The sequence below is a fragment of the Oncorhynchus kisutch genome, linkage group LG30 (genome assembly GCF_002021735.2).
Source record: "Oncorhynchus kisutch isolate 150728-3 linkage group LG30, Okis_V2, whole genome shotgun sequence".
Taxonomy (NCBI): Eukaryota; Metazoa; Chordata; class Actinopteri; order Salmoniformes; family Salmonidae; genus Oncorhynchus; species Oncorhynchus kisutch.
Window position 1 is genome coordinate 11,442,351 of NC_034203.2, and position 27,321 is coordinate 11,469,671.

General features: G+C 42.2%; 1 protein-coding gene across 8 annotated transcripts in view; it reads left to right on the forward strand.

Annotated features, from left to right (window-relative positions):
- The first annotated feature begins 7,146 nt into the window (after nt 1–7,146).
- Nucleotides 7,147–27,321, forward strand: part of pde4ca (phosphodiesterase 4C, cAMP-specific a) — a 64,873-nt gene continuing 44,698 nt past the window's right edge. For 3 of the 8 annotated variants that reach the window (XM_031809948.1, XM_031809949.1, XM_031809950.1), the window contains exon 1: nt 9,423–10,157. In XM_031809948.1, coding sequence (XP_031665808.1) covers nt 9,904–10,157 — 254 coding nt within the window. In that variant the 5' untranslated portion in view covers nt 9,423–9,903. Of the gene's footprint in view, nt 7,236–9,421; nt 10,158–15,949; nt 16,970–25,542; nt 26,318–27,321 lie in introns of those variants that run through there. The other 5 variants (XM_031809946.1, XM_031809947.1, XM_031809953.1 and 2 more) reach the window with 5 other exon arrangements.

The window sequence follows — 27,321 nt, forward strand, 5'->3', positions numbered from 1 at the left end:
CATGGTACAGGTGTCGTCTTTTGTTTAAGCTCATAACCACGTGTGAGGTGTATACTTTTGTTTCAAAGTAGATTTGTTTAAGACTACCAAGAAACACTCTGTGTGACTCAGATTTAACCCAATGCTAAAGAATGTGCAAAGCTGTCATAAAGGCAAAGGGTTGCTACTTTGAAGTATCTCAAAAATAACATATATTTTGTTGTTTAACACTTCTTTGGTTACTACATGATTCCATATGTGTTATTTCATAGTTTTGATGTCTTCACTATTATTCAATAATGTAGAAAATTGTAAAAAATTAAGAAAAACCCTGGAAAGAGTAGGTGTCCAAACTTTTGACTGGTACTCTATATATACACTGCTCAAAAAAATAAAGGGAACACTTAAACAACACAATGTAACTCCAAGTCAATCACACTTCTGTGAAATCAAACTGTCCACTTAGGAAGCAACACTGATTGACAATAAATTTCACATGCTGTTGTGCAAATGGAATAGACAACAGGTGGAAATTATAGGCAATTACCAAGACACCCCCAATAAAGGAGTGGTTCTGCACCACAGACCACTTCTCAGTTCCTATGCTTTCTGGCTGATGTTTTGGTCACTTTTGAATGCTGGCGGTGCTTTCACTCTAGTGGTAGCATGAGACGGAGTCTACAACCCACACAAGTGGCTCAGGTAGTGCAGCTCATCCAGGATGGTACATCAATGCGAGCTGTGGCAAGAAGGTTTGCTGTGTCTGTCAGCGTAGTGTCCAGAGCATGGAGGCGCTATCAGGAGACAGGCCAGTACATCAGGAGACGTGGAGGAGGGCAACAACCCAGCAGCAGGACCGCTACCTCCGCCTTTGTGTAAGGAGGAGCAGGAAAAGCACTGCCAGAGTCCTGCAAAATGACCTCCAGCAGGCCACAAATGTGCATGTGTCTGCTCAAACGGTCAGAAACAGACTCCATGAGGGTGGTATGAGGGCCCGACGTCCACAGGTGGGGGTTGTGCTTACAGCCCAACAAGGCATTTGCCAGAGAACACCAAGATTGGCAAATTCGCAACTGGCGCCCTGTGCTCTTTACAGATGAAAGCAGGTTCACACTGAGCAGACGTGACAGAGTCTGGAGACGCCATGGAGAACGTTCTGCTGCCTGCAACATCCTCCAGCATGACCGGTTTGGCGGTGGGTCCGTCATGGTGTGGGGTGGCATTTCTTTGGGGGGCCAAACAGCCCTCCATGTGCTTGCCAGAGGTAGCCTGACTGCCATTCGGTACCGAGATGAGATCCTCAGACCCCTTGTGAGACCATATGCTGGTGCGGTTGGCCCTGGGTTCCTCCTAATGCAAGACAATGCTAGACCTCATGTGGCTGGAGTGTGTCAGCAGTTCCTGCAAGAGGAAGGCATTGATGCTATGGACTGGCCCGCCCGTTCCCCAGACCTGAATCCAATTGAGTACATCTGGGACATCATGTCTCGCTCCATCCACCAACCATCCGCCACGTTGCACCACAGACTGTCCAGGAGTTGGCGGATGCTTTAGTCCAGGTCTGGGAGGAGATCCCTCAGGAGACCATCCGCCACCTCATCAGGAGCATGCCCAGGCGTTGTAGGGAGGTCATACAGGCATGTGGAGGCCACACACACTACTGAGCCTCATTTAGACTTTTTTTAAGGACATTACATCAAAGTTGGATCAGCCTGTAGTGTGGTTTTTGAGTGTGACCCCAAATCCAGATCTCCATGGGTTGATAAATTTGATTTCCATTGATTGATCATTTTTGTGTGATTTTGTTGTCAGCACATTCAACTATGTAAAGAAAAAAGTATTTTATAAGAATATTTCATTCATTCAGATCTAGGATGTGTTATTTTAGTGTTCCCTTCATTCTTTTGAGCAGTGTATATATTTAGGCAAAATGATTCCACAAACATTTTGTATTTCTATAGCACATGCTTTGCACAGAAACTTTTCAAGAAGTAATCAATTTGTAGGGTGGCTTGGGTTTAAATGCCCCCAGCCTCCCTAGGTTAAACACAACTCCTGCCTGTAATTCGCACAGAAACCACTCTGTCACCACATTTTTTTCAACACTTTCCCTGGCTGCCACTTCTCTTGCTCAACTAAAAATGTAATCTGTCTCATCTCAATTTTTTAAGTCAGTCTAAAAAAACAATTTAGAGGCGGATTGAGTATGTTCTTTTGAGTAAATTTGGGGCAAAAAGCTAAATGCCCCAGGGCAAGTCAATGGTACATATATAAACATTTTCCAAATCATGTCCGAATAATCTACAAGTAACTTCCTTGAGTTACATTATCAATGTTGAGATACTTTAGGATGGTTTGAACAGGAAGCGTGAAAATGAAGAGGGACCGAGTGAGATGTGCTCAGCCGTAATTGAAAGACAATTTTTCTTTTATTTTAATTGTGCATGTGATTTTGTTTTGTTATTTGATTTATTTAATTAAAATAAGGTACCCGGACTTTAGCTTTTATGTCAATTACTCCAAAAAATGTCACCAAAAAATGTATATCACTAATAATTAATTTTGCCCCATAGAGGGGGGTGTTTTGTCCCAATAGCGTTTTCAGTTTTTATTGAACAACAAAAAACGATTCATTCTGCCCTCTTAGTCACTGAACTTTTTTCTGCCTAAGGATAGCCAGTATGCACATATCTAAATCTTACCAAACTTAGCTTTTTTTGTTCTCAGAAAAAAATATGTTTTCCTTAAGGGTGGAGTTGCACCCTAATTACCATTTTTTGGAAGGAAAACTATTCCACTCATTGCAATTAAGTATATTTCACAGAAAACTGGAAAGGCTGGACAGTTACTGTACACACCGAGTATTGCAAATGTTTAACCTGCATGAAGAAAATGTTCTATTCTCAAGATGCCATTATTTTCCAGCCTTTTTAGAAGGCCTCAAAGTGTAGCACATGATGACCTATATGTAACCTGAGCTACCTACTGGCATAAGCATAAGGATTGCCTATCCTGCAGGCAGACCTGGTGAATTTTAACATTGGCGAGGGTCATTTTTGAGCTTTTTTGGAACAAACTGCTTCTTATTACAGTATTGGAAGCCTTTCAACGTCAAATTCAGGTGCGGTCAACATTTCATCAACATTTCATCAGTTCATCTGCTCAGTGGATAATCAGTGGATAATATCATGTGACGTATGAATTCTAACCCTCCCAGGCCTGCCAAACTAGTAGGTCTAGCTGGGGATTGTGGAGATAGACAAGCATCTATTTCAAACCAGCATCTCTATTCTGATCTCTTGCTCTGCAGTTGAACTGGAATGCTCCCTGAACTCTTCCCTTTGTGCACTTCAAATACGGTTATTGGCCACATCACAGGTTGACATGCATATTTCGAGCTCTGAATCATTATTTTTGTGAAGGAGAGTGAACGAACACAGACCGGTTGCAATGGCGTGCAAAAGGCCAGTTCAGGCCAATGTCTTTATGGATATTATAAAAGATCTATGACATCATGGTACTCAAATAATTTCTGTGGGACTGTTTCACAGCTTGGCTCATCGTGTAGGACCTGTGGTAAGCATGAAGAAAGACTCTTCATCAAGGTTTTTCAGTTTAACAACAGAGATTCCCATTGGATTGTTATACCTTTAAATGACATCTACTGAGTCAGTTCCCACTGGGCACAGACGACAGTTCAACGTCGAGTTGTGATTTATGAGTTTGTCAACTATCGGTGAATTCAACAAAACATTTCACCATGATATAGGATTTAGGTGAAAAGTTGAGTGAAATAAATACGTAATTCCCTTACTTTGATGACTTTTTGCAAATCCAGTCAGTGTTCCACGTTGATTCAACTTCATCACATAGATTTATTTGGTTGAAATTGCGTGAAAACAATGTTCATTCAACCAGTTTTTGCCCAGTGGGTTATTGCAAGACAGCATTGTCCAATTACTGTGGAATAAAGACAATAACCACTTGTTGTAAAGAAATACTGTGTGTAAATACTGGAGTGATGTATGATTGCTAATAAAATTGTTCATAGACAAATTATGTATACTGCGTCCATGTGTATAAGCTGTAAGTTCATTGAAATGAAGTTGTTTTCAAGTCGTTGAAAAAATGGCCAAAAAAATACGTATTTTCAACTTTCATTTTCAACCAAAACCGAACGTAAACGGACATCTTTGTATAGTCGTCTTTTCAACGATATGAAATATACAGATTTTCCACGACCTGAGAAATATGTATTTTCAATGACCTGAAAAAGTTGTCTTTTCAACTTTCAACCAAAACCGAACTTAGATTTGACGGAGGGCACAGTCATTTTTTCCACAACGTTGTGTTAGGTGGGTAGGAGGAAATGATGTCATACTGAGTGCTATAGACGAGTTCAAATAAAATGTGCATACTGTACTAAGATCAATACTTAATTGAGGATGGAAATGTGTTTATGTTAAACTCTGTAGTGAAATAATATACAGTTCCCTGAGTGTATAAAACGTTAGAAACATCTTCCTAATATTTTACATTTTACTAGGCAAGTCAGTTAAGAACAAATTCTTATTTTCAATGACAGCCTAGGAACAGTGGGTTAACTGCCTTGTCAGCTCAGCGATTTTAACTTGCAACCTTTCGGTTACTAGCCCAATGCTCTAACCATTAGGCTACCCTGCTGACCCAATATTGAGGCGCACCTGATTTTGCCCTCAGAACAGCCTCAATTCGTTGGGGCATGGACTCTACTAGGTCGTAAGCGTTCCATAGGGATGCTGACCCATGTTGACTCCAATGCTTCCCACAGTTGTGTCAAGTTTGCTGGATGCCCTTTGGGCGGTGGACTATTTTTCAAATGCACAGGAAACTGTCGAGCATGAAAAACTCAGCAAGTGTTGCAGTACTTGACTCAAACCGGTGCACTTGGCACCTACTACCATACACTGTTCAAAGGCACTTAAATCTTTTGTCTTGTCAATTCACTCTCTGAATGGCACACACACACAATTCATATCTTAATTGTCTTAAGGCTTAAAAATCCTTCTTTAACCTGTCTCCTCCCCTTCATCTACACTGATTGAAGTGGATTTAACAAGTGACATCATTAAGGGATCATAGCTTTCCCCTGGATTCACCTGGTCAGCCTATGTCATGGAAAGATCATGTTTTGTAATGTTTTGTACACTCAGTGTATATTCACTTTAATACGATTTATCTTGTACAAGAGTACAACATTTCAGGTATTTTATGGCAATGTATTCAGTGGTCTTATAAATATGACAATAGTGAGTGTATTAGCATAGATAGCTTTCCTGCTATTGTTGTTATTGTTTATGGCAAGGTAACATTCTGTCATAGATGGAAAATGAAGTCATGGAATTGAAGGGGTTTTGTTTGCTTCAACCCTCTGAAGCTTTATTAAGAGATGGCCTGAAAGACAGACCTAGTTTCAAAACAGTGACCTGGAAAATTGTGCTAAAGGTGATACAGTCCCAGGAACAGCCAGATGACTCACACTAATGGTGCTTTCAAGACAACTGGGAACTCTGAAAAAAAACCTGAGATCAAATCATGACGTCAGTGATCGTCAGGTTGAAAGGTCGGCGCTCCAGTTGGATTACTGTTCAAAACATTTTTTTTAGTCAGAGCTCGTTTTTTCAGAGTTCTCAGTTGACGTGAACTCACTGAGGTCGGAAGTAGGAGATTTCCCAGTTCCGAGTTCCCGAGTACCCAATTGTTTTGAACGCGGCATGTAATTCTTCCAGTGCTGTCAGTGGTCGTGCCATAACAAGGAGTCTGGGTGGTTGCAGCCTGGTCTCACAGACAAGACGTAACATAATACATGTAAATTCGGTACTTTCTAATTAGTATGATATGTCACGTTTGGTATGGTTACATAAGACAGTAGCTTACTTAAGACAAAAACGAAGGAGGGTGGTTGGTCGGACAACTTGAGCATTTTAGCTGATGAGCAACTTTGCAACTACTTAGCATGTAAGCTAACCCTTCTCCTTCCCCTAACCCTAACCCTAACTGTAACCCTTTCAGTTAACCCTAACCCTAACCTTAACCATTTAACCATGTAACCTAACTCCTAACATTAACCCTAACCTTAACTATAACCCAGGGTTTCCCAAACAGTCCTCGGGACCCCAAGGGGTGCACGTTTTAGTTTTTTTACACAGCTGATTAAAATAATCAACTAATCATCCAGCTTTGATCATTTGAATCAGCTGTGTAGTGTTAGGGCAAAAAACAAAACATGCACCCCTTGGGGTCCTAACCCCTAACTCCTAGCCTAGCTAGCGCTAGCCAGCTAGCTAACGTTAGCATTAGTCAAATAGTCACCTAGCTATTGTTAGCCACAACATATTGGAATTTGTAACATATCATGATTTTCGCAAATTCGTAACATATAAGAATTGTAATTTGTAACATATCATACGCAATGGAGGGACTTCAAATGTACATACAGAATAATACTAAATGCTCTGAGACCAGGTTGGCAGGTTGGCAGGTAGCCAGGCAAAGGAACAGAGCCCATTTCCAAGAAACAGAGCTTAGATGGCTTTGAAGATTTGAAGATTTCATCACATTTCCAACATTCTCATGAAAACACCAAAGTCTTTGTAGACCAATTTAGAGTTTCTTATCTACTATTGTCATCGTTCTCCCAGTCTTCAAATTAAGTACAACATACAGACATTTAATGTCTTGTGTTTGATTCTATAGATTTGTTAGGTTTATTTCCAAATAGCGGAGTAAAGGAATTACATTTGGTTTGAAGGTTTTTTGGTATATAAAACATTTTGTATTTTTTGTTATTGTTATATTGTGGCACCGTTTGAAAATGGAAAACCGTTTAATTAAGAGATTTCATTTGAGTGTCTGAGACGGTCATTATAACGTATATTAAATGTTGGCATTGTGATGTAGGCATACTGAGCTTGACAGGTGGACAAACCAAACAACCCCAAAAATGTTAACAAACAGTCAGATATAAGTTTTGTCCACAGAGTCGCAATCTCAGGCCTTAGGTGGCCACTGCTAGTGTTCTAATGTGACCTCCCCTGTACTGTCAAAAGCCTCTTCTCTGGGAGACTGCAACTCCCCCTGCTGTCCCGCTGACACTCCCCCCAGGACGTCAGAAAGAGGGCAGAACAAGCACAGCCCGTCTCCAAGTCCTCCTCGCTTGGCCTCCAGTTCACTAGGAGCCTGGAAACCATCACCGGCAGCTTTTCCAGGGCTCTTCAGTAAGTGAAATGTTTTTTGGTTTTTTTTGCTCTTGGGCCCAATTCCAAACCAATTTATACCTCTTTCCTCATAGGTCTTTCGTAGTCTGGTTATTTGTTTGGAATGCTGGGGCTTTCCAACCCTCTTCTCCCTGTGGTGTGGTGCAGAGTGAGTGGGAAAGGTAGCAGATGAAGGGGGGCTATATTTAGATGTTTAGATCCTCTTAGTTGGAGTAGTGCTTTCTATATCTTTTGTGCTATGCTTGCCTCAACCTAAAAAATAAATTACAATATTTTGATACTTTGAAATAGTAAAATGGTCCTAATACAAGTCCTTGCTGACTCCCGATAGCATATTATTGGATGCAATATGCATAGGAAAGAGCCCTACTGAATAATTAAGGACATTGTTTGGCTCTGTTGAAGGTCTGGTATGAACAAGCTATAGAAATATCAACTTCATTCTTGACATGACTTCCTCATTCAATGGAACGCCATTTTCCCAATAATGATCTATAACAGCTCTGCAACTGCAACTACAGAAATTAAATGTAAATTACAGGGCCAGCTCCAGGCATAAGCGACATAAGTGGTCACTTAGGGCCCCAGGCCACTAGGAGGCCCCCAAAGCCCCAAAATAAAAATAAAAATAATAATAATATACACTGAGTATACAAAACATTAAAAACACTCAGCATTGACAACAATGCCTCACAGTCTTTATATGCTTCTCACTGTGGCCATATTGTCTGGCGAGACGGCCATGTGCTTGCATGTTAAGTTGCGAGTGCAGTTTTGATGCAGTGCCAGGGGAATTGAAGTGACTGGGTTGGTAGCTACGATAAACTCTCAAACTAGTATGTAGTTCAATGGAATCTAAACAAAACTTGATCAATCCTGTTAACGTCAAACCTTTAGAACTGGGCGTTAAGAGTGTAGTACTCTTAACAGTTGGCACTGTGCATTTCTCTTAACTGTATGGATTGTGGCTATGTATAGCCTTTATGTTGACCTAACTGCTGAGATCTCCAGTCATCGTCCTCATGCATGTTCTCATGGGAAACATTACAAGATGCTGCTTTCTATCGAAAGCAAAAATATGCCACCATGCATGTCCTGCTAATATCCCTGTATATGGTCAGGTCATTTTGGTCTGGTTAACACTGAAAACCAGCTGTGTTTAAAGGGATAGTTTGCCCAAATATAACATTGTTATTATATTTTCTTGGAAGTAGTCCAGGGGCCAGGGGTGACTGCAACCCAAAATGATGCTTTCACTGGCTAATATTAGCGTTGATTATCCTCCCCAAAAATTGGGTTAATTTGTGCCCACTTTAGCATTGTCTGAATTGCAAGACAAAATCAACTTCAGCTAAAAACAAATGTAAAAGTTTACGAAATAACTTTAGAACAGCAGGTTGGTTCAGACATTTAATCATTTACCCTGAGATGGTTGTCTGTGGCTGTAAGAAAGTGGTGTGTCGGTCTCTCCTAAAGGGGCCGAGTAGCTCTTTTCACCACCATCCCATTGTTAAGGATTGGTGTTCTTTAATAAGGACACTCATTGACAGTTGCGAGAGAACCAAAAGAGCCTGTTTTTAAAAGGCAACACTGTCTTAGCCTCTACCCGGCTGGCTGTCATAGGTTCCTCCTGCGTCAGATGTTCTGACTCCTAGGTTATTCTGGGGTGCGCGGTGCTCAGCTGCAAGTCGTAAGATCGCAGGAAAACCTTTTCTCTTTTCCTCCTGATAAACAAAGCCCCTCAGGGAAGCGAGTACCCTAGTCCCAGATAGAGAGAGCCATCGTGACAGGGCCCATGCTCTTTATAATTCTATCTACCCTGACTTTTTTATAGTCGCGGGCCCTTCATGTGACTTTTCCTGGTAGACTTGTGAGCATGTGAAAGGCAAAATGGATAGCAATAGCGCTGGGACTTAGACCAGAGTAATGTTAAGTTGAGCAGGGTTAATGTTTATACTCAGAGAAATTGAGAGAGGAAGTTATTATGGAGCATAGTTTGAAGTGGACCAGTGCTATGCTCTGGCAAGGGGAGGGGGAGGGGGTGATCTGTCATGCCTCTCGTTCACTGTAAATCAGACGTCCATATTTAGTCGGGAGGGAGGGAGGGAGGGAAGGCCTAGCAGTTATGTAAACAAAAGCCTGGGCAGGCAGGGGAGGGATTGCACTGCGCTAATGTTTGAGTCCATTAACCACGACTATGATCTTTGGAGAGAGACAGGGCTGTTTTCAAATAAAGGACAGGGTCAGATAGAGCGCTGTCTAGCTTTTTCAGGTGCTCTTATCAGAGCACTTTCTAGAGTCAGTATTAGTTGTATCCCTGACTAATGGAGCGATAAATCCAGGTTTTACTGGCCTCTGCGCTGACCAGTCAGTTTTGTGAGAGGAGGATTAGAACAGCCAAGCTTCAAGGTTGATCAGATTCACCAGGACAGCATAACCAAGCCAGGACATTTCCATTTTTTGCATTTTAGTAATTTAGCAGACATTTTTTATCCAGAACAACTTACAGGAGCAATTTGTGTTAAGTACCTTGCTCAAGGGCACATTGACAGATTTTTCACTGAGTCAGCTCAGGGATTTGAACCAGTAACCTTTTGGCCCAACGCTTAATCTCTAGGCTACCTGGACGAAGGGACAGGGGGAACCAGGATCAAACAACTGAGTGAAAATGACTGACGCCATAAGTGAAGCGTGCCCTGAGAGCTCTGAGGAGGAGCGGTCCGAAGAACAGTCTGAGGAGGTGTCGGTCAGCAGGCTTCCGGTCATCCAACTCAAGCCCAGATCGCCAGGCACATCCCCCAAGATGTCCCCCCGTGACTCCCCGCGTGGGTCACCCCGAAACTCCCCGCTGCTCTTCAGGAAGCTGCTGATGAACCGGAGCATTAGTCTACAGAGGCGCTTCACTCTGGCCCACACTCCCAGGTAGAGACCTCCTTGTGTTCCATGCCTGTTTAATCTGAGCTTGGGGTCCCTCAGGGTTGTGTGACTACCCTGTTGTGTTTCGAGAGCAAACTTTCAAAGGTGGTAGAAGAAAAATCTTCTAGACCCTTTCTAAAGGTGATCTGAAGTTTAAGCCAGCAGTGAGGGTTTTTTATACTGCAGCTAACAATTACTTTTGAAAGTACTGACTTGTGCTGTGCTTGAATAGATGCCTTTGTTGTGTATGAGCAGAATTTCCTCTGGCCCGAGGTGGTCTAAATTAGTCGGAGCCTTGTTTCTTTGTTGTGTTTTGCACATAGTAACTGTTGATTTGAAAAAAAAACATTATGGATTCTTTAAAGTTAGGAGCTTTTATGAAATGGTTTTTACAAGGTCCTCTTCATACACTAGAGTTGTTGTAATAAACAGATTTACACTCAATATTATGGAGTATAAATTATTTGTTCTCTGGATTTTGCTTGTTTAATTTTTAAAATCTCATCCCCTCTTTAATCTGCACACGTGTCCTGGTTTCTCTTGTGGACTGACAAAACAAATTAGATTAGGTGACCATGATATTCTTCAAGTAGGACTCCTGAGTGGCGCATCAGTCGAAGGCACTGCATCTCAGTGCTAGAGACGTCTCATTACAGACGCTGGTTTGATTCCAGACTGTGTCACAACCGGCAGTGATTGGTAGTCCAAAAGGGCGGTGCACAATTGGCCCATCGTCGTCCGGGTTAGGGTTTGGCCGGGTTACGCTGTCATTGTAAATAAGAATTTGTTCTTAACTGACTTGCCTAGTTAAATAAAGGTTAAAAAAAAATTACTAAATTTGAATTTAGTAAGTTTTTGGTTGGTCTGCCAAATACTTATTCATTGGGTGCTCTGCTGAGGTGAAAGAAATATAGGCCAATTATGTACATTTGCATTAAGCCTACAACATACTATATACATTTACTGAAGAAGTGTTACAATTGTGTGACCGGAGTTTTATTTGTAGTTCAATATACAGTCCTTGAACATGGGCTCACTGATGACAAACTTTTCATCTTTCATTTTTACTTGTATTTGGCAGTTATTATTAAGGCAGTTATATACCATTTTAAATATTACATGACATTACATTTCACAACACTTTACCAAACACATTGTGTTCCTTCAGTCCACTACTCTAACAACACATACCTACAATACAAATCCATGTGTACATGTGTGTAGAGTGCGTATGTGTGTCTATACCTGTGTGTGTCTCTTCACAGTCTCTGCTGTTCCATAAGGTGTATTTTCATCCGTTTTTTAAAATCTGATTCTACTGCTTGCATCAGTTACCTGATGTGGAACAGAGTTCCATGTAGTTATGGCTCTATGTAGTACTGTTCGCCTCCCATAGTCTGTTCTTGACTTGGGGACTGTGAAGGGACTTGTCTTGTGAGGTATGCATGGGTGTCCGAGCTGTGTGCTAGTAGTTTAAACGGACATCTCTGTACATTCAGCATGTCAACACTTCTTACAAAAACAAGTAGTGATTAAGTCAATCTCTCCTCCAATAACCTGGTTAGGCCTAAGTTTAAGACTCTCTTTGAAGTGGAGTCATACAGTATACTCAAGTTCTTCTGCGTTGTCAAGTACAAATGTGTTTCTTGACTAGGTGGCTTTTTGTCATACGCGGCAGTTCGTCAACTCTTCTGCTCGGATACTAGAAAGCAATGTGATGCGTGACGTCCCGTGAAAAGGCAGAGCCACGCTCATTCTAGTAGGACTTCATGAGGACAGCTGCCTGATAGGGACGCTTTTCAAGCCCTTCTCTGACTAAGCCTATTGGTAGGATTCGTTTAATGAACCTGTTACGCCATTCCCACAAGTCATAACCCATGATATTGATGCAAATCAAATATTTACTGTGTTTGTGTTGAAGAGACGAAGCAGCCGGGCCGATTAAAGAGCACTTGACCTTATTTGCTTAGGAGCGAAATAAATATTTTGTCGGGTAGGACATATTTTTTCAAACAGCAAAAAACACTCACCGGGTTTTTTTCTCATATGTTTGTGACAGTGTCTGCCTCAGAGGGATGGGTGTTTCCAGTTTATACACCATGTGTTGCTTGTGCAAAGTGCAGTTTAGGAGAACGGAGAAAATTGCACTCAACATCACACACACCTTTACAAGAAGTAAGAAGTAAGCACACAGGACTGTTAAAGAGGTGTCTCTGAATTGTTGTAAGCAAGGTAACGTATTTCAGCAACCATAAAAAACGTAAAAACCCTGAGACTGTTGACATGGTACAAAACCTTGTCACCTATGTGGAGGCTAGCCTCTAATTCGCATATAAACAAACAGATGTTTTTTTTTTTACGGGTTCATACATACTTTATTACATTTTATTGGTGGGATAATTTTGCTCGGGCATTTAAGCATGACTCCTAATGGTCCTGCCTGTGAGTGTGTGATAATAACCAAGAAAGGCACTCCATCTTTATGGTTTATCTCAGATCTGTCCATCTCATGGAAATGTGGACTTTTTAAAAACTATAATTAGAAAGAGGGACCATCCTGTAGGGACGGAGCTTTATAAAGGGCCTGAGCCCCTGAGAATGTACAGTGCCCCTAACAACGAGAACGAAACAAACTGTTGGAGATGAGTTATAGCAGGATGGCTGGATAAGGGGATGAATTAAACAAACTAGCAGTCTGTTGGAAAAACGTACACACAGGCAGCTTAAGTTTATCAGAGCAGGAGACGATAAATGTTTAAGGTTGAGGGAAATGTTGGAGACCATGTTGGAGGAAACCACAGTAGTTCCTTCCGGTGTAATGTGATGTTTTGCTGTCAAGCATTGTGCTTTTTGTTGATTGCCTTAGAAAAATGGCTGGACTGACAGGCACTTCCCTAATAAATGTGAGTCACAGTATAAAAAATGTTGTTTTTTTAAACGTCATTTCTGAGCGATGAATGAAAGTACTGCACCTCAAACTGGTTTTTAGTTGATTGTTAGAAAAAAGTCAGGTGAGGCATCCCTTTTTTCATAGCATTGATGCTCGTTTTATTAGCAACACAATTCAATCATATGCTACTTACTGTATGTTGTTCAGTCCTGTTGTTTTGTCTGGTCTTGAGGATTGTTAAGTGCTGTCCGCCGTTAGCTGGCGTAAAGTATCAAGGCCTGACCCCAACGGCATTCACTTTCAAGTGCCTCCAGGTGGTTCAACTCTCCTGCAGTTGCTTTACCCTCTGTATGACATGACATAGTGCAAAAACCCACATCCTTGTCCTTTTACACTGATTGTGCTCAGGTTAATCCTTTTGTTTTGGGGTACGGTTTTTGTGTTCTCTGTCTAGGTCACCAGACAGTTGTCTTGAACACAACAGTAGCCTGTTTATAGTAAAGCAAGGCTCTAGGTGTGGTTTTACAAGGCTCTGGGTCTGGTTTTACAAGGCTCTGGGTCTGGTTTCACAAGGCTCTGGGTCTGGTTTTACAAGGCTCTGGGTCTGGTTTCACAAGGCTCTGGGTCTGGTTTTACAAGGCTCTGGGTCTGGTTTCACAAGGCTCTGGGTCTGGTTTCACAAGGCTCTGGGTCTGGTTTTACAAGGCTCTGGGTCTGGTTTTACAAGGCTCTGGGTCTGGTTTTACAAGGCTCTGGGTCTGGTTTTACAAGGCTTTGCACAGTGTCCGCTAAAAACTACATCAGGGCCAATGTTTGAATCATGTTATGGATCCAAATTGTCCCTCGCTTTTCGAAATTGGACAAACAATTAAACAATGTAATGCCTCTAATTTCCACAAGAGGCTGCTATATTGTGTATTGTAGATACATATTTTTGCCTTTGGGTTTATGCTCAGACTGTTGGATTGATGTGTTTCCTTGACAGTAATCCCGTATGTTGCCCACCCATGTCGTAGTCACTCTGGAGCCTCATGCAACATACCGTACAACATGCCTGCCCTCCTTTGCTGCAAACCAGCAGCAGAAGATATTTGTTTCATGTAAAAAATTATCTTACTGCTGCAGAGGAAGCATGACCATAAACAATATGAGTCTGTTTTCATATGAATAACTTGAGGACTCACAACCAAGGGCACATTCAAGGGCATATGAAGAGGGGAAAGATGATTATGCATATACGCTGAGTTTACTAAACAGACCTTCCTAAAATTGAGTTGCACCCCCCAACTTAATATTTTGTCTTGCCCATTCACCCTCTGAATGGCACACATACACAATCCATGTCTCAATTGTCTCGTGGCTTAAAAATTATTCTTTCACCTGTCTCCTCCATTTCATATACACTGATTGAAGTGGATTTAACAGGTGACATACACTATATAAACAAAAGTATGTGGACACCCCTTCAGATTAGTGGATTTGGCCATTTCTGCCACACCCGTTGCTGACAGGTGTATAATATCGAGCACACGGCCATGCAATCTCCATAGACAAACATTGGCAGTAGAATGGCCTTACTGAAGAGCTCAGTGACTTTCAACGTGACACCGTCATAGGATGCCACCTTTCCAACAAGTCAGTTTGTCAAATTTCTGCCCTGCTCCTGCTGTAGGTGCTGTTATTGTGAAGTGGAAATGTCTAGGAGCTGTAGCGTGTAGCTTGTAAAAATCTTCTGTCCTCAGTTGCAACACTCACTATTGAGTTCCAAACTGCCTCTGGAAGAAATGTATGCACAAGAACTGTTCGTCAGGAGCTTCATGAAATAGGTTTCCACGGCCGAGCAGCTGCACACAAGCCTAAGATGCCAAGCGTCTAGAGTGATGTAAAGCTCACTGCCATTTTAGTCTGGAGCAGTGGAAACGCGTTCTCTGGAGTGATAAATCAAGCTTCACCAACTGGCATGACAAATCTGAGTTTGGCGGATGCCAGGAGAACGCTTCCTGCCCTAATGCATAGTGCTAACTGTAAAGTTTGGTGGAGGAGGAATAATGGTCTGGGGCTGTTTTTCATGGTTCGGACTAGGCCCCTTAGTTCCAGTGAAGGGAAATTGTAATGCTACAACATACAATGACATTCTAAACGATTCTGTGCTTCCAACTTTGTGGCAACAATTTGGGGAAGGCCCTTTGCTGTTTCAGCATGACAACCTGCTCCCTTTCAATTGCTACCATGGTTATGCACATTTGCGTTTCATATTTCCTCTATAAGAAACATGTATTTTAAACCCTATCCATATAGGCCAATTCCCATTAGTGTAAAGGGTTAAACAAGCAGCATTTGCCAGAGTAGCCTGTTCTCAGACTATACATATAGAATAAACACATGCGCAGAAGATTATGGACTAGTGCACGTAAAAAAAAGATCCGGGAAAAGTCTGATCCGCAGCCGCTCCATAGTTTAAGCACTCAGACAGAACTCCATGTCCATGACACCTCCCCCTCCCATTATCTATTGGATTTTTAAAAAACACCGTTTTATTGAGCTACTGGGGTGAGTTGCTGCTGCCTCATTTGGAAGCAGGTCAGTCCTATGAGTGCGGCTTGTAGCGCAGCTGTAGGGAACTGGACGAGGCATCCATAGAGGACCGCAATGGAACCTTGCATCTGGGTTTAGAAAATACCTCTCTCCTCCTGCCTCCCCCATTCACTAGCAGAGTCCTGGTAGGCTTCAGCAGTACAAACCGGCCCCTAGCACCATTCAGACTGCTCCAACTTCTCATCTTATGACTCTCTCTCTCTCTCTCTCTCTCTCTCTCTCTCTCTCCCTCCCTCTCTCTCTCTCTCTCTCTAGGCAGAGTTAGTGTTGTTGTCTGTTATTCCAAGGCGGAGTAAGTGTTGTTGTTTCTTGTTCCAGGCCAGAGTTTAGTCCCAGTAGTTTCAGAAGAGAAGAGAGGAGAGTCTGATATAGACGGTTGAGGGGCCACACACTCCTGGGAGCATTGTTGGGATTATTTTCTCTCTGACTCGATTTTTATAAATTTCTTCAAGGTTTTATTTGAACAAAGAAAGAAGCAGCTTCTGGGCTCTAGAACAGCGCAGTATTTGTTTTAAGGCGACTTTTGGACCCTATTTGGAGGACTCCCGCACCCCTCCCCCTGTCAGTCCTCTGGCTATTGGGAAGATTGAGTTTGCTGTTAACCTATTTAGGAATGCGAGGAGTAAAAGTGAAAAGTTTATCTCAGCTTCTTACTGGTGAGCAGAACGGAAAACAAGCAGGGAATTAGACCCAGACCTGTGCTGACAGCTGATATGAGCCACAATTTAAATTGATTTGATTTGGCCCGTTGGTAAACTCATATGCTTTCTGAGATGGGCTCCTAACAGGCATCATTCTGCCTTTTTAGGTGTGTTTACACAGAGTTAGGTGAACTTTATCAGTAAAAAAAAAAAAGAGGACATATCCCCACTGCAGGGACCAGATCAGTTGAGCTTTCTGCTTTTCAATGAAGGCACTACTTTATCATAACATGTTCTTCTTCTCGGGAATTGCATGGACACAAACCGTCCCTAACATTTGCGCGAAAACCTGTTATTGACTGTGCAGAACTTGAATGAATCCCTCTTGTGTCTCTGCTAGATGCAGTAGGTGTAACTTGGTTCTGCTTTTGTGGACCGATTGTTCTCACAAGGTGTACCCTGTTTAGTTTGTAACCGAACAGTACCAATAGACATTGGACATTCACATTCAACCAGGACAGGACACATAAATGTTGCGGTCCATTCTGTTCATCCCCTGGCTGTTGCATCTCTGAATTCCACCGGTACCTTTGGCTCTTTGAAGTAGCCGGCACAATGATGAACAAAGACTCTCGCTTCCCCAGGAAAGCTGCGCATAGCAACACCTCCTCTCGAAGGCATTCATGCATTGGGTAGGTACAGTCCTGTGGTGTAAGCTGTTTGTTGTGATGAGTTACTTGCTGACACAACTGTACTGTGTGTGTGTGTGTGTGTACTGTACAAATACTAGGGCTGGAAATTGCCAGGGACGTCAAGATACGATATTATCACAATACTTAGGTGCCGATACAATATGTATTGCGATTCTCACAATTCTTGCGATTCTATTATGTATTGCAATTCGATACCACGATTTGATGCTCCAAACATATTGCTCACTGTATGTCTGCTGCAGAGAGACAAGAGAGAGCATGAGAAAATGAGTTTTGATCAGTCATGGAAATAAAAGTCCTGAAAACATGTTGGCTCACTATTTAAGATGAAGATGGAGAACAAGCTGTAGGATGAAAAATACTGGAGTTTTGGCGCAGGTACCGCCAATTGCGCTCTTAGAAAAAAGGGTGCTATCTAGAACCTAAAATGGTTCTTTGGCTGTCCCCATAGGAGAACCCTTTGACGAACCCTATTCGGTTCTAGGTAGAACACTTTTTGGATCCATTTAGGACCCTTTCCACAGAGGGTTCTGCATGGAACCCAATAGGCTTCTACATGGAACCAAAAAGACTTATCCTATGGGGACAGCCAAATAACTATTCTGGAACCCTCTTTTCTAAGAGTGTAGCGCTAGTTAACGCTACCTACCAACAAAACAACATTTTACAAATCGATATTTGGAGTCAAAGTATCGATATAATATGGTATAAAAATTATAGCGCAGTATATAACTGTATCAATCCCCCCCCCATCACTAACAAATACTGGACTGTATGTTCTCTATCATAAGTTGTTTTTCACATTCATTACGCATGACAAATCATTACAGTTTTCTTCCTGTAACCAGGAAGACATAATCCATCATCATTAAATAAGGATAATGATCATGAATTAATCCTTAATAATGATTTGTTATGTGTTGCCTCTTTTTTTTTACCTGTTGGTTGGCGATACAAAAGGGTTTCTTATGTAGTGGATCGTAAACTTTCATAAGGTTCTCATCGAGGAATATTATTGAGAAGTAGACTCCCCTCCAAATCATTGTATCTGTTAACAAAGTTTCACTGCTGTACAGAAAGAAGTGCTATCCCTAACAGTTCTAACATATTGCACTTGTCTGCATTTGGTTTCAGTTGTATCACTTTGTGCTCACTTTGTGCTCTTTGCCTTTCAGGGAAGTTGTGATATGCCACGGGATTGTTATTTATAGTAACATACTCAGCATTTTAGTTGGTGCTAAAACACCCTCAAGTGGGTGACAAGAGAAGCCAATGTTGAAGCCAAAGATCTGTAATTTGGTGGTGTTGCTATTCGTTGTTTAGTTTCAGCAGTTTTCTGTGGTGTGTTTTCAATGTTTTTATGGAGTGTTTTGGAGTGTTGAGCATTTTGTGATGGCACTGTAGTCTGGCTGTGGTGCGTTTTCGCTGTGGTCAGTTTTGTAGTTTGGCTTTGGTGCGTTTTTGCTGTGGTGCTTTTTGTTGTTTTTTTGCCGTGGTGCATTTTGTAGTTTCACTATGGTGCCTTTTGTAGTTTGGCTGTGGTGCGTTTTGTTGTTCTGGGTGTCCCACCCTGAGGGCGCTGGGACCGGGGTATCGATGGCACAGCCAGTGTCCATTGATGTCTTTCCTTGGGGGGCAATGGGCCGCAGCCAAGCAGAGTCACGATGATCAGACACGCCATGATCCCATATGAGGATAGACCCCTTCACCACACACACACACACACACACACACACACACACACACACACACACACACACACACACACACACACACACACACACACACACACACACACACACACACACACACACACACACACACATACACACACACACACACACACACAATGAGGGTTACCCATGTCAAATCCCCAAGTTTTCCAAGAAAATATATTGATACTGGTTTATTAACTAAATAATAAAATAATAAAAAGCCTAAATTTAAATGACATATTGCCTAATCCATTATTCCAAAATTCGCATTTTCACTCCCCGACCGTGAGTTAAATAAATGAGAGACATGAAAATACGATGGGGGAGCTTTAGTAACTCTGTCTTTTGAGCTCAGTCTTACCCCTTTGCCTCCAAGCAGCCCTCCAGCTGTGATTATGGCACAATCATATGAGCGGATCAAAGACAGAGATCTAGCGCACAGACAACAGAACAGAACACTCGCCCAAAACATGACCAGATTAGTATCGCCACAGGTCTTGCCGCATGTCTCGCCAACCCGTTCCAAAGTGGAGTTCATGTAGGGATTAGGGAAATCTAAATTGGTGCGATAGGAAACATTTCAATCTACAAAGATTCTCGTAGTCTGTGACAGAGTTTTACAACAGAGTTAACAGAGAGTTATTCCGCAACAATACATGGTATTATTTTATTGTTGTTCATGAGAATAACCATTGTTCATGGTTCTATTTCACTATGTAATAGTGTTGTTCATTGGAATAACTACTATTCATGGCTCTATTTAACTATGTAATAGTGCTGTTCAGGAGAATAACTATTATTCATAGTAAATCAGTCATGCATGTTGATTATAGAGTTACAGTGTACATGTTCAGGGAAAGCGCCATATAGGGTGACTTAATAACGGGTTGGTTTATCCTTTGTTTTGTTTGCCACTGGAGCCTGCCTCTCTCTGCCCTACATGTCATAATAGAATTCTGCTGGCTTCAGAAATCTTTAGCCCCCAATAGTGACAATCCCTCTGAACACACAGACATGAGCGCACATGCACTCACGCACACACACACACACACACACACTTTCTCCCCGGAGCCGAGACAAAGCAGTCTGTTATATTCTAGATGTGTTCCCAACCCATCACAATAGAAGCTCATAAGCTTGTTCTGGTAGTACCAGGCCACCATTCATCTCTGTAACATTTGGTATCAGGACACCGTTACGACTTGGAGACATCACTGGCATCATTTTTATAGCAGAGATGGATGGGATTCACTGCAGTTCGACACCATTCAAGTCAACTAATAATACATTGATGGTACATTAACGAGGTGCAATGGAAGAGACAGTTATTCGTTCTGGTCTGAAAGGAATGTTTGGATTCCTAATAATGAATTGCCTTAGTACATTCTGTGTTCTACGTCTATGATCTAGGCCTAAGGGCCGTAGTACCCTAGAGGAGAAGGGCTACAGACAAGGTCTGGGCGAGTTAGTAGTAGAGATGATCTGTTCTGCTCTTTCTGTCTAGTTTTCAGCGAGGATCTGAATAGGGGTGCTAATAAGAGATATCTAGGGTGTCAAGCGAGGTAACGCAATTACAGGACAACAGTGTCAGTGTCCACAGGTTCCCAAAATAGCCCCCAGCCCAGAATAGTCGATAAGCGCTGCTGTGGCTGGGCACTGTCCATGTGCGTCAATGCTCTGCTCCATATTTTCAGCATGACTGATTTCCCCAATCACCCCCACCCCCTTCCCAAAGCACATCGATCCAGTCCAGCGTGGCCTGGGCCAACTCTGGCTGTCACCGCGCCAAGCTGCCGCTTCCAAGCCTCCCTCCCTGTTTACCTCCCTATTGTCCAGACCCAGGTCACATCAATGAACCACAATTAAACCAGGCCCAGTCTGGGCCTGTCATTAAGACATTGTGGCAAATGTCTTTCAGTTTATATTTACACCATGTCGACTGAGAAATTATTGAATTTATTAAGTTGAATTGTTTTGGGTCATATTTTGATGACGATAGCGTGATTGGTTACAACTCATTTAGAACATTTTAGTAAATTGCCTTCAACGGATACGATTCGTAATGTTTAAGGAGGATTTTGTCCTGATAGGTGTCAGAGGGATCAAGCATCTAATGCCTTGCTTTGTAATGTTCTAACAAGGTATTAACTCTAAGCCCTATCTGTTCAGTCCTGACCTGGCCTCTGTATTTGAAGCCTGTTCTGTTCTCTCACATGGCATGTGGTTGTTGCCCTGGGTGTTGTGGAAGTATCAGGTCACCAGGACTTGTTTGCGACCACTAGAGGGAGGAAGTGTCTAGCTTTTGCATGGAGACTGGCTGAGCAAAGGAACAGTGGTTGGGAACAAACTGTGAGGATTATTCCTCGTTTTGCTATCAAGCACTCATCAAATCAAATCAACGTTTGTTGGTCACGTAGCCAGATATGCAGATGTTATCGACAGGTGCAGCAAAATACTTGTGTTTCTAGCTCTAACAGTGCAGTAATACTTGTGTTTCTAGCTCCAACAGTGCAGTAATACTTGTGTTTCTAGCTCTAACAGTGCAGTAATACTTGTGTTTCTAGCTCCAACAGTGCAGTAATACTTGTGTTTCTAGCTCTAACAGTGCAGTAATACTTGTGTTTCTAGCTCCAACAGTGCAGTAATACTTGTGTTTCTAGCTCTAACAGTGCAGTAATACTTGTGTTTCTAGCTCCAACAGTGCAGTAATACTTGTGTTTCTAGCTCTAACAGTGCAGTAATACTTGTGTTTCTAGCTCTAACAGTGCAGTAATACTTGTGTTTCTAGCTCCAACAGTGCAGTAATACTTGTGTTTCTAGCTCCAACAGTGCAGTAATACTTGTGTTTCTAGCTCTAACAGTGCAGTAATACTTGTGTTTCTAGCTCTAACAGTGCAGTAATACTTGTGTTTCTAGCTCCAACAGTGCAGTAATACTTGTGTTTCTAGCTCTAACAGTGCAGTAATACTTGTGTTTCTAGCTCTAACAGTGCAGTAATACTTGTGTTTCTAGCTCTAACAGTGCAGTAATACTTGTGTTTCTAGCTCCAACAGTGCAGTAATACTTGTGTTTCTAGCTCTAACAGTGCAGTAATACTTGTGTTTCTAGCTCTAACAGTGCAGTAATACTTGTGTTTCTAGCTCCAACAGTGCAGTAATACTTGTGTTTCTAGCTCCAACAGTGCAGTAATACTTGTGTTTCTAGCTCTAACAGTGCAGTAATACTTGTGTTTCTAGCTCTAACAGTGCAGTAATACTTGTGTTTCTAGCTCCAACAGTGCAGTAATACTTGTGTTTCTAGCTCTAACAGTGCAGTAATACTTGTGTTTCTAGCTCTAACAGTGCAGTAATACTTGTGTTTCTAGCTCTAACAGTGCAGTAATACTTGTGTTTCTAGCTCTAACAGTGCAGTAATACTGTGTTTCTAGCTCTAACAGTGCAGTAATACTTGTGTTTCTAGCTCTAACAGTCCAGTAATACTTGTGTTTCTAGCTCTAACAGTGCAGTAATACTTGTGTTTCTAGCTCTAACAGTGCAGTAATACTTGTGTTTCTAGCTCTAACAGTACAGTAATACTGTGTTTCTAGCTCTAACAGTGCAGTAATACTGTGTTTCTAGCTCTAACAGTGCAGTAATACTGTGTTTCTAGCTCTAACAGTGCAGTAATACCTAGCAACATATACTGTATATTTTTTTTAACAATACAACATTTTAAATGTTTTATGTAAGATGAGCCATGACTAGAATACAATATATACATGGAAAGTGGATGAAACAGTGCGCAAACTGTCATGCACAAACACATGAAAATACACACATACCTAGCCATGGTGTAATCTCAGTGCATTAGTCTGCCTGGCCATGCTTCAGGGGTGATACAGTGACGTGGGGACTGTGACTGTGCATGCCTGGGCCAGATAGGGTTACATAGAGGAGGGCTCCAGACCAGGGCGGGGCCGGGTTAGGTTGTGTAGCCCACTCCTGACGAGTCCTCAGGCCACTCTGAGACCCCCTATCACTGACAGATGGCAGTTTATGATTCATACGGTGACACACTGATACCCCACCAGAGTACATGCCATAACATAACATTTGACATCCCTGAGACATATATACATAGGCTTTGGCAAGTAACATACTCGAGCAGGTTCGCTCCTAGCTGGGTGACAACCGTTTTGGCTTCTTCTTTTATTTTTTTTTAAAGCCAACACGTTTAGCTAATATAATGGGTGCTGTGACAAAACTCTCCCTCTATCCTTTCAGTGTTTCCCCCTGCGCTAATTTTTTTTCTGGCATAATCCGATTTGTGTCATTGTTTCCTTTGGCAGTTTATGTTAATAGGGGTCTACGCATGGCACCAAATGTTACTTTTCAACTTGAGCAGGTCCATTAGTTTTGATGTATGGGGATGTTGTTGGCCCACGCAGCCAGCGCTGCGGCGGCCCCCAGACAGGCACATCACCATTGAGTCTGGCTCATGCGGGCCAACTGTAGCGTTCCCTAGGTTACTGACCAATGCCTATAGACCAAACACTGAGACAAGTTCTAGTGTTCACTCGTGAGCTTTTTAGCAATCAGGTGATTTGACAATATTAAAAGGAAGACAGAAAAAAGACAGACACATGTGACACTTGATGCCCTACTTTTCACTTGGTGGAATGTCTCTATTGTAGTCTGACTCGGCTTGTCAGAGTTTGTTACAATAATAGTCGGCATTTAAATAAAAAAATCTAGACAGGTCAACATAGCTCCAATGTTCTGTTCTAGAACCATTGTCTCGGGACAAATGGGAAGACGTTGACCAGACCTAAACACCGGAGTCTGGCTTTCCTCAGACGTCCACCAGCTTCCAGGATTGTAACGTGGAGCCAGAGTCCTCCCCAAGCCCTTTTATAACGCATAAATTGGAGAGGATAGGAGCCCGGTGTGTATTCACACCACAAAGAAGAGGCCAGAAATAATGTATTTGACCTTGTACTTCTAGCTCCTTATTCATCTTCTTTGATTACTTAATTTTTTGCTCTGTGGTGAAATAAGTCCAAATATATATATTTTTCATTTATAGAATATTGCTCTGCGAAAAGGCCATCTGGTACATCTCACATCCCAAGAAGGCAGTAATGTTTTTTTGTCCACTAATATGCTAGTAATAGGCCTACCTGCCAAAGCACAAGTCATTGTGCTGATTAAGTCATAACCAGTGCATTGGCAAAAGGGCTCTCAAACAGAGTAAATATAGTGGCGTCCATTTTACATGATTAATGTGAATACAGCGACCCGATAGATAGATATGAGGAAGACACGTGGGGGGTAATTGCCAATAATACCCTGTTGCAAAAGACTTACATTCTCAGAATGTGTTTTAACGTATCTGTTGGCCTCACTCTTGTTGAGGAGAAAAGAGCTGTTGACAGGGCTGCAGTAGATATAATGACTTCTTTTTTCATATCGGATTTCACGTTATTCCAAGTAGTGCTTTTGTTATCTCCGAATACTTAGACAATGAGATGTTTTTGTCTGCTTCATCACTTTTAAAATTTTATATTTGCCACAACATTTATCGTCGATTCTATACATTATTGTATCACATTCATAGAATTTAACTTTCGGGCTCACATGTGGTCTGTTGTCAAAAACGTCCCGCTGTAAATTCTCCTATTAGGACTAGAGTGGGTCAGCCGGGTGAGGTTTCATATTTTGAAAACATTTACGTTTTAGAGTCAAATTTGTGCAATTCTACACATTTTAGGGGGTAGAGAAAACGTGGCAGTTTTAAAGCAAGTGTGCTGCCGTTCTGTACATTTTGGGACGTGATGACAAATGTTTGCAGTTTTTTTATATGATATTTGAGTGAGAGTGACAAACAAAATCAACGGGAGCCCTACGATCTGTAATTCGACCATGATTACTACAGGTTTAGATTGCTGGCCGCTACACTAACTTACCAATGTAAATAATGTTAGCTGACATGGGCTAATTGACTGACTATCAGTGACTGACATAAGAGAAAAACTGATGCACAACCACATTTTAAAATTGCACCTGGTGTATTTTACTATTCTACCTAGCAACAGTAAGTTGAGACCCCGACTGAACTAGTTGCCCATCCCTGGTCAAAACCACAAGTAATTCCTAAGGGAAGACCTGTGCCTCAGGAGGTACTAAGTGACCACATCATGATACTCCCTTCCTGTTATGACACACTACCTATCCTTTGGGCAACCAGAAAACAGCCACCTCACCAAACCCTCTACTATATCACGCCAAAAACGGAAAACGTCCTGCTCCCTACATCCAGTCACGCTGCGGCTGCAATGTATCGATAGCCCTGCGTTTTTATTATTATTAGCAGCTCGTCATGTCCATTTGAATATCGAGGTAATACTTCACTTTTTCTGGTCATAGGAATAACTCCGGAAATAATATGTTTACTGTGCCCAATGAGAGAGTATCGAAGAATGTTGTGCTCTGATGTTACCTGCAGGATGTTGTTCCCATTAATTACTACATTGATGTATTCGGAGCTAAACTAACTCACACTGCACTCCATAAGCGTTCCAGTCTCGTGGAAGTGCAACAACGGGTTAATGTGTCAGACATTCTGAGGAGGCTGGAACCGTGCTCCTTGGGGCCACGCCCCCTTTCTTAGCCATGACCTCACAGTGAAACTTGCTCCCTGTCTAGCGCGCGCGCACACACACACACGCGTGCACACACACACACGCGCACACACACACACACACACACACACACACACACACACACACACACACACACACACACACACACACACACACACACACACACACACACACACACGCAGAGAGAGAGAGAGAGAGAGCAAGACAGAGAGAGAGAGACACACCCTCACTCTCTCATACAGGCAGCATAGGGTTAGAGTGGCAGGCTGGTACACAGGAACCACTGCTTCCAGTCATGTAGGACCACACGGGGACAGGAGTCAATGCTGAGTTTAAGTTCTAACAACCAGAGGGAAACAGATAGAAGACGATAATGGTGTTCCGTTTGTAAACCTGAAGAAACCTGAAACATGGACAGAAGTACCGAGACTGAGAGCCACTGAGAACAAATGGAGAAATTGACAGCAGGCAGAGTCTGCGTTCTCTGGCTTTGCTTCAAGAACCCATCCATGTGCTTTTGTCATTGATGTTTAAGACGCTGATGTTTACCGACGCTGAAGAAATGAACTAGAAGAATCTAGGTGCTTGAAGAGCAGATAAAATGCACATTTCTCCCATTATTATTCTCCCTATGTTTTGGAGCCCGGGGCATAGCTTCTGCGTTAGAGGTGATAAGAACCAAGGGTGATTGCAGAAGAGTTGGCCCTCCTGACAGTACAAGAAAGAGACAATTGGGTTGTACAGGGATGATAACTTGAGATGACAACCTGGGAAGAAGCACCAAGAGAAAAAGAAAAGAGCGAAAGAGAGAGAGAGAGAGAGAGAGAGAAAGGGAAGGTGAAAAATGAGTGTGCCAAGGAACTGTGGATTCTATTTCTCCGCTGATCGCTCTTTCCAAGCGCGGAACGGGAATGTCTGTGGATCGCCCTGTTCCGTCAACAGGCCTATTGACATCATACAAAAACGCAGGCGGTAATATGCTAAACAAATCTACATTTTGTTGCCTTGCCATTTGTATGCTGCCGTAGAATGCACTATTTGGAGTGGTATCATTAAAATTGATACAATGACTCAAAGTTGAAAGTTACCATAATGGCTGTTGAGATGACTCCAAAGAAACCGTTTCTGTGATTACAAAGACATATCCCAGATATCCCAGGTTTCTTTGTAATCACAGTCCTACTGTAGACAAAATGAAATATTAAGGGGTTTCTTTGTGAAATGTAGAACATCTATTTTCTGTGATCTCGATCCATCTAAACACAGCTAATCAATGGGATACTGTAGCAGTAAAAAAAAAAATTATCCAAATGAACTACCCTATCATGTATTCTCCATTATGAGTCTAACTTATTAGATAGGTGTTCAGCTTCATGGGATCATAAAAAAAAAATGCATACTGTAGCCTACAGCGATATCGCTTCAAGGATGTCCTCCTACATTAGATATGTATGTTCAACATCGAAAACAGTAGCCTTGTGCATAGCAGTCGAGACTTGAGAACAGGCAGGTCCAGCAACAATCGCCAGGCAGGCAGTTCTGTAAACAGCAGCATAGAAGCGTCTCGAAGCTTCTCCCCTCCGCTATCAATTAGACTGTGTGGGCTGTGGGAGAACAAGTCACACACACACACACACACACACACACACACACACACACACACACACACACACACACACACACACACACACACACACACACACACACACACACACACACACGCACGCACACGCTCACACACACACATATACTGTATATACAGTACACACACACACTCACGTCTATGGACATACTGTACAACAAAGCTCTCCATCGACTCCAATGAATCTTCTCACGGGGCTCAAGAAGTTGGGAGATTTCTTATGTCACATATAATCCATCCTCAATGCCAGTAGGGAGTGAGGAAATCGAGACATAAAGACATGTTTACCTTTCATTCCTCTGACCCTTTTCTCATGCCTGATCTATGTGTATCA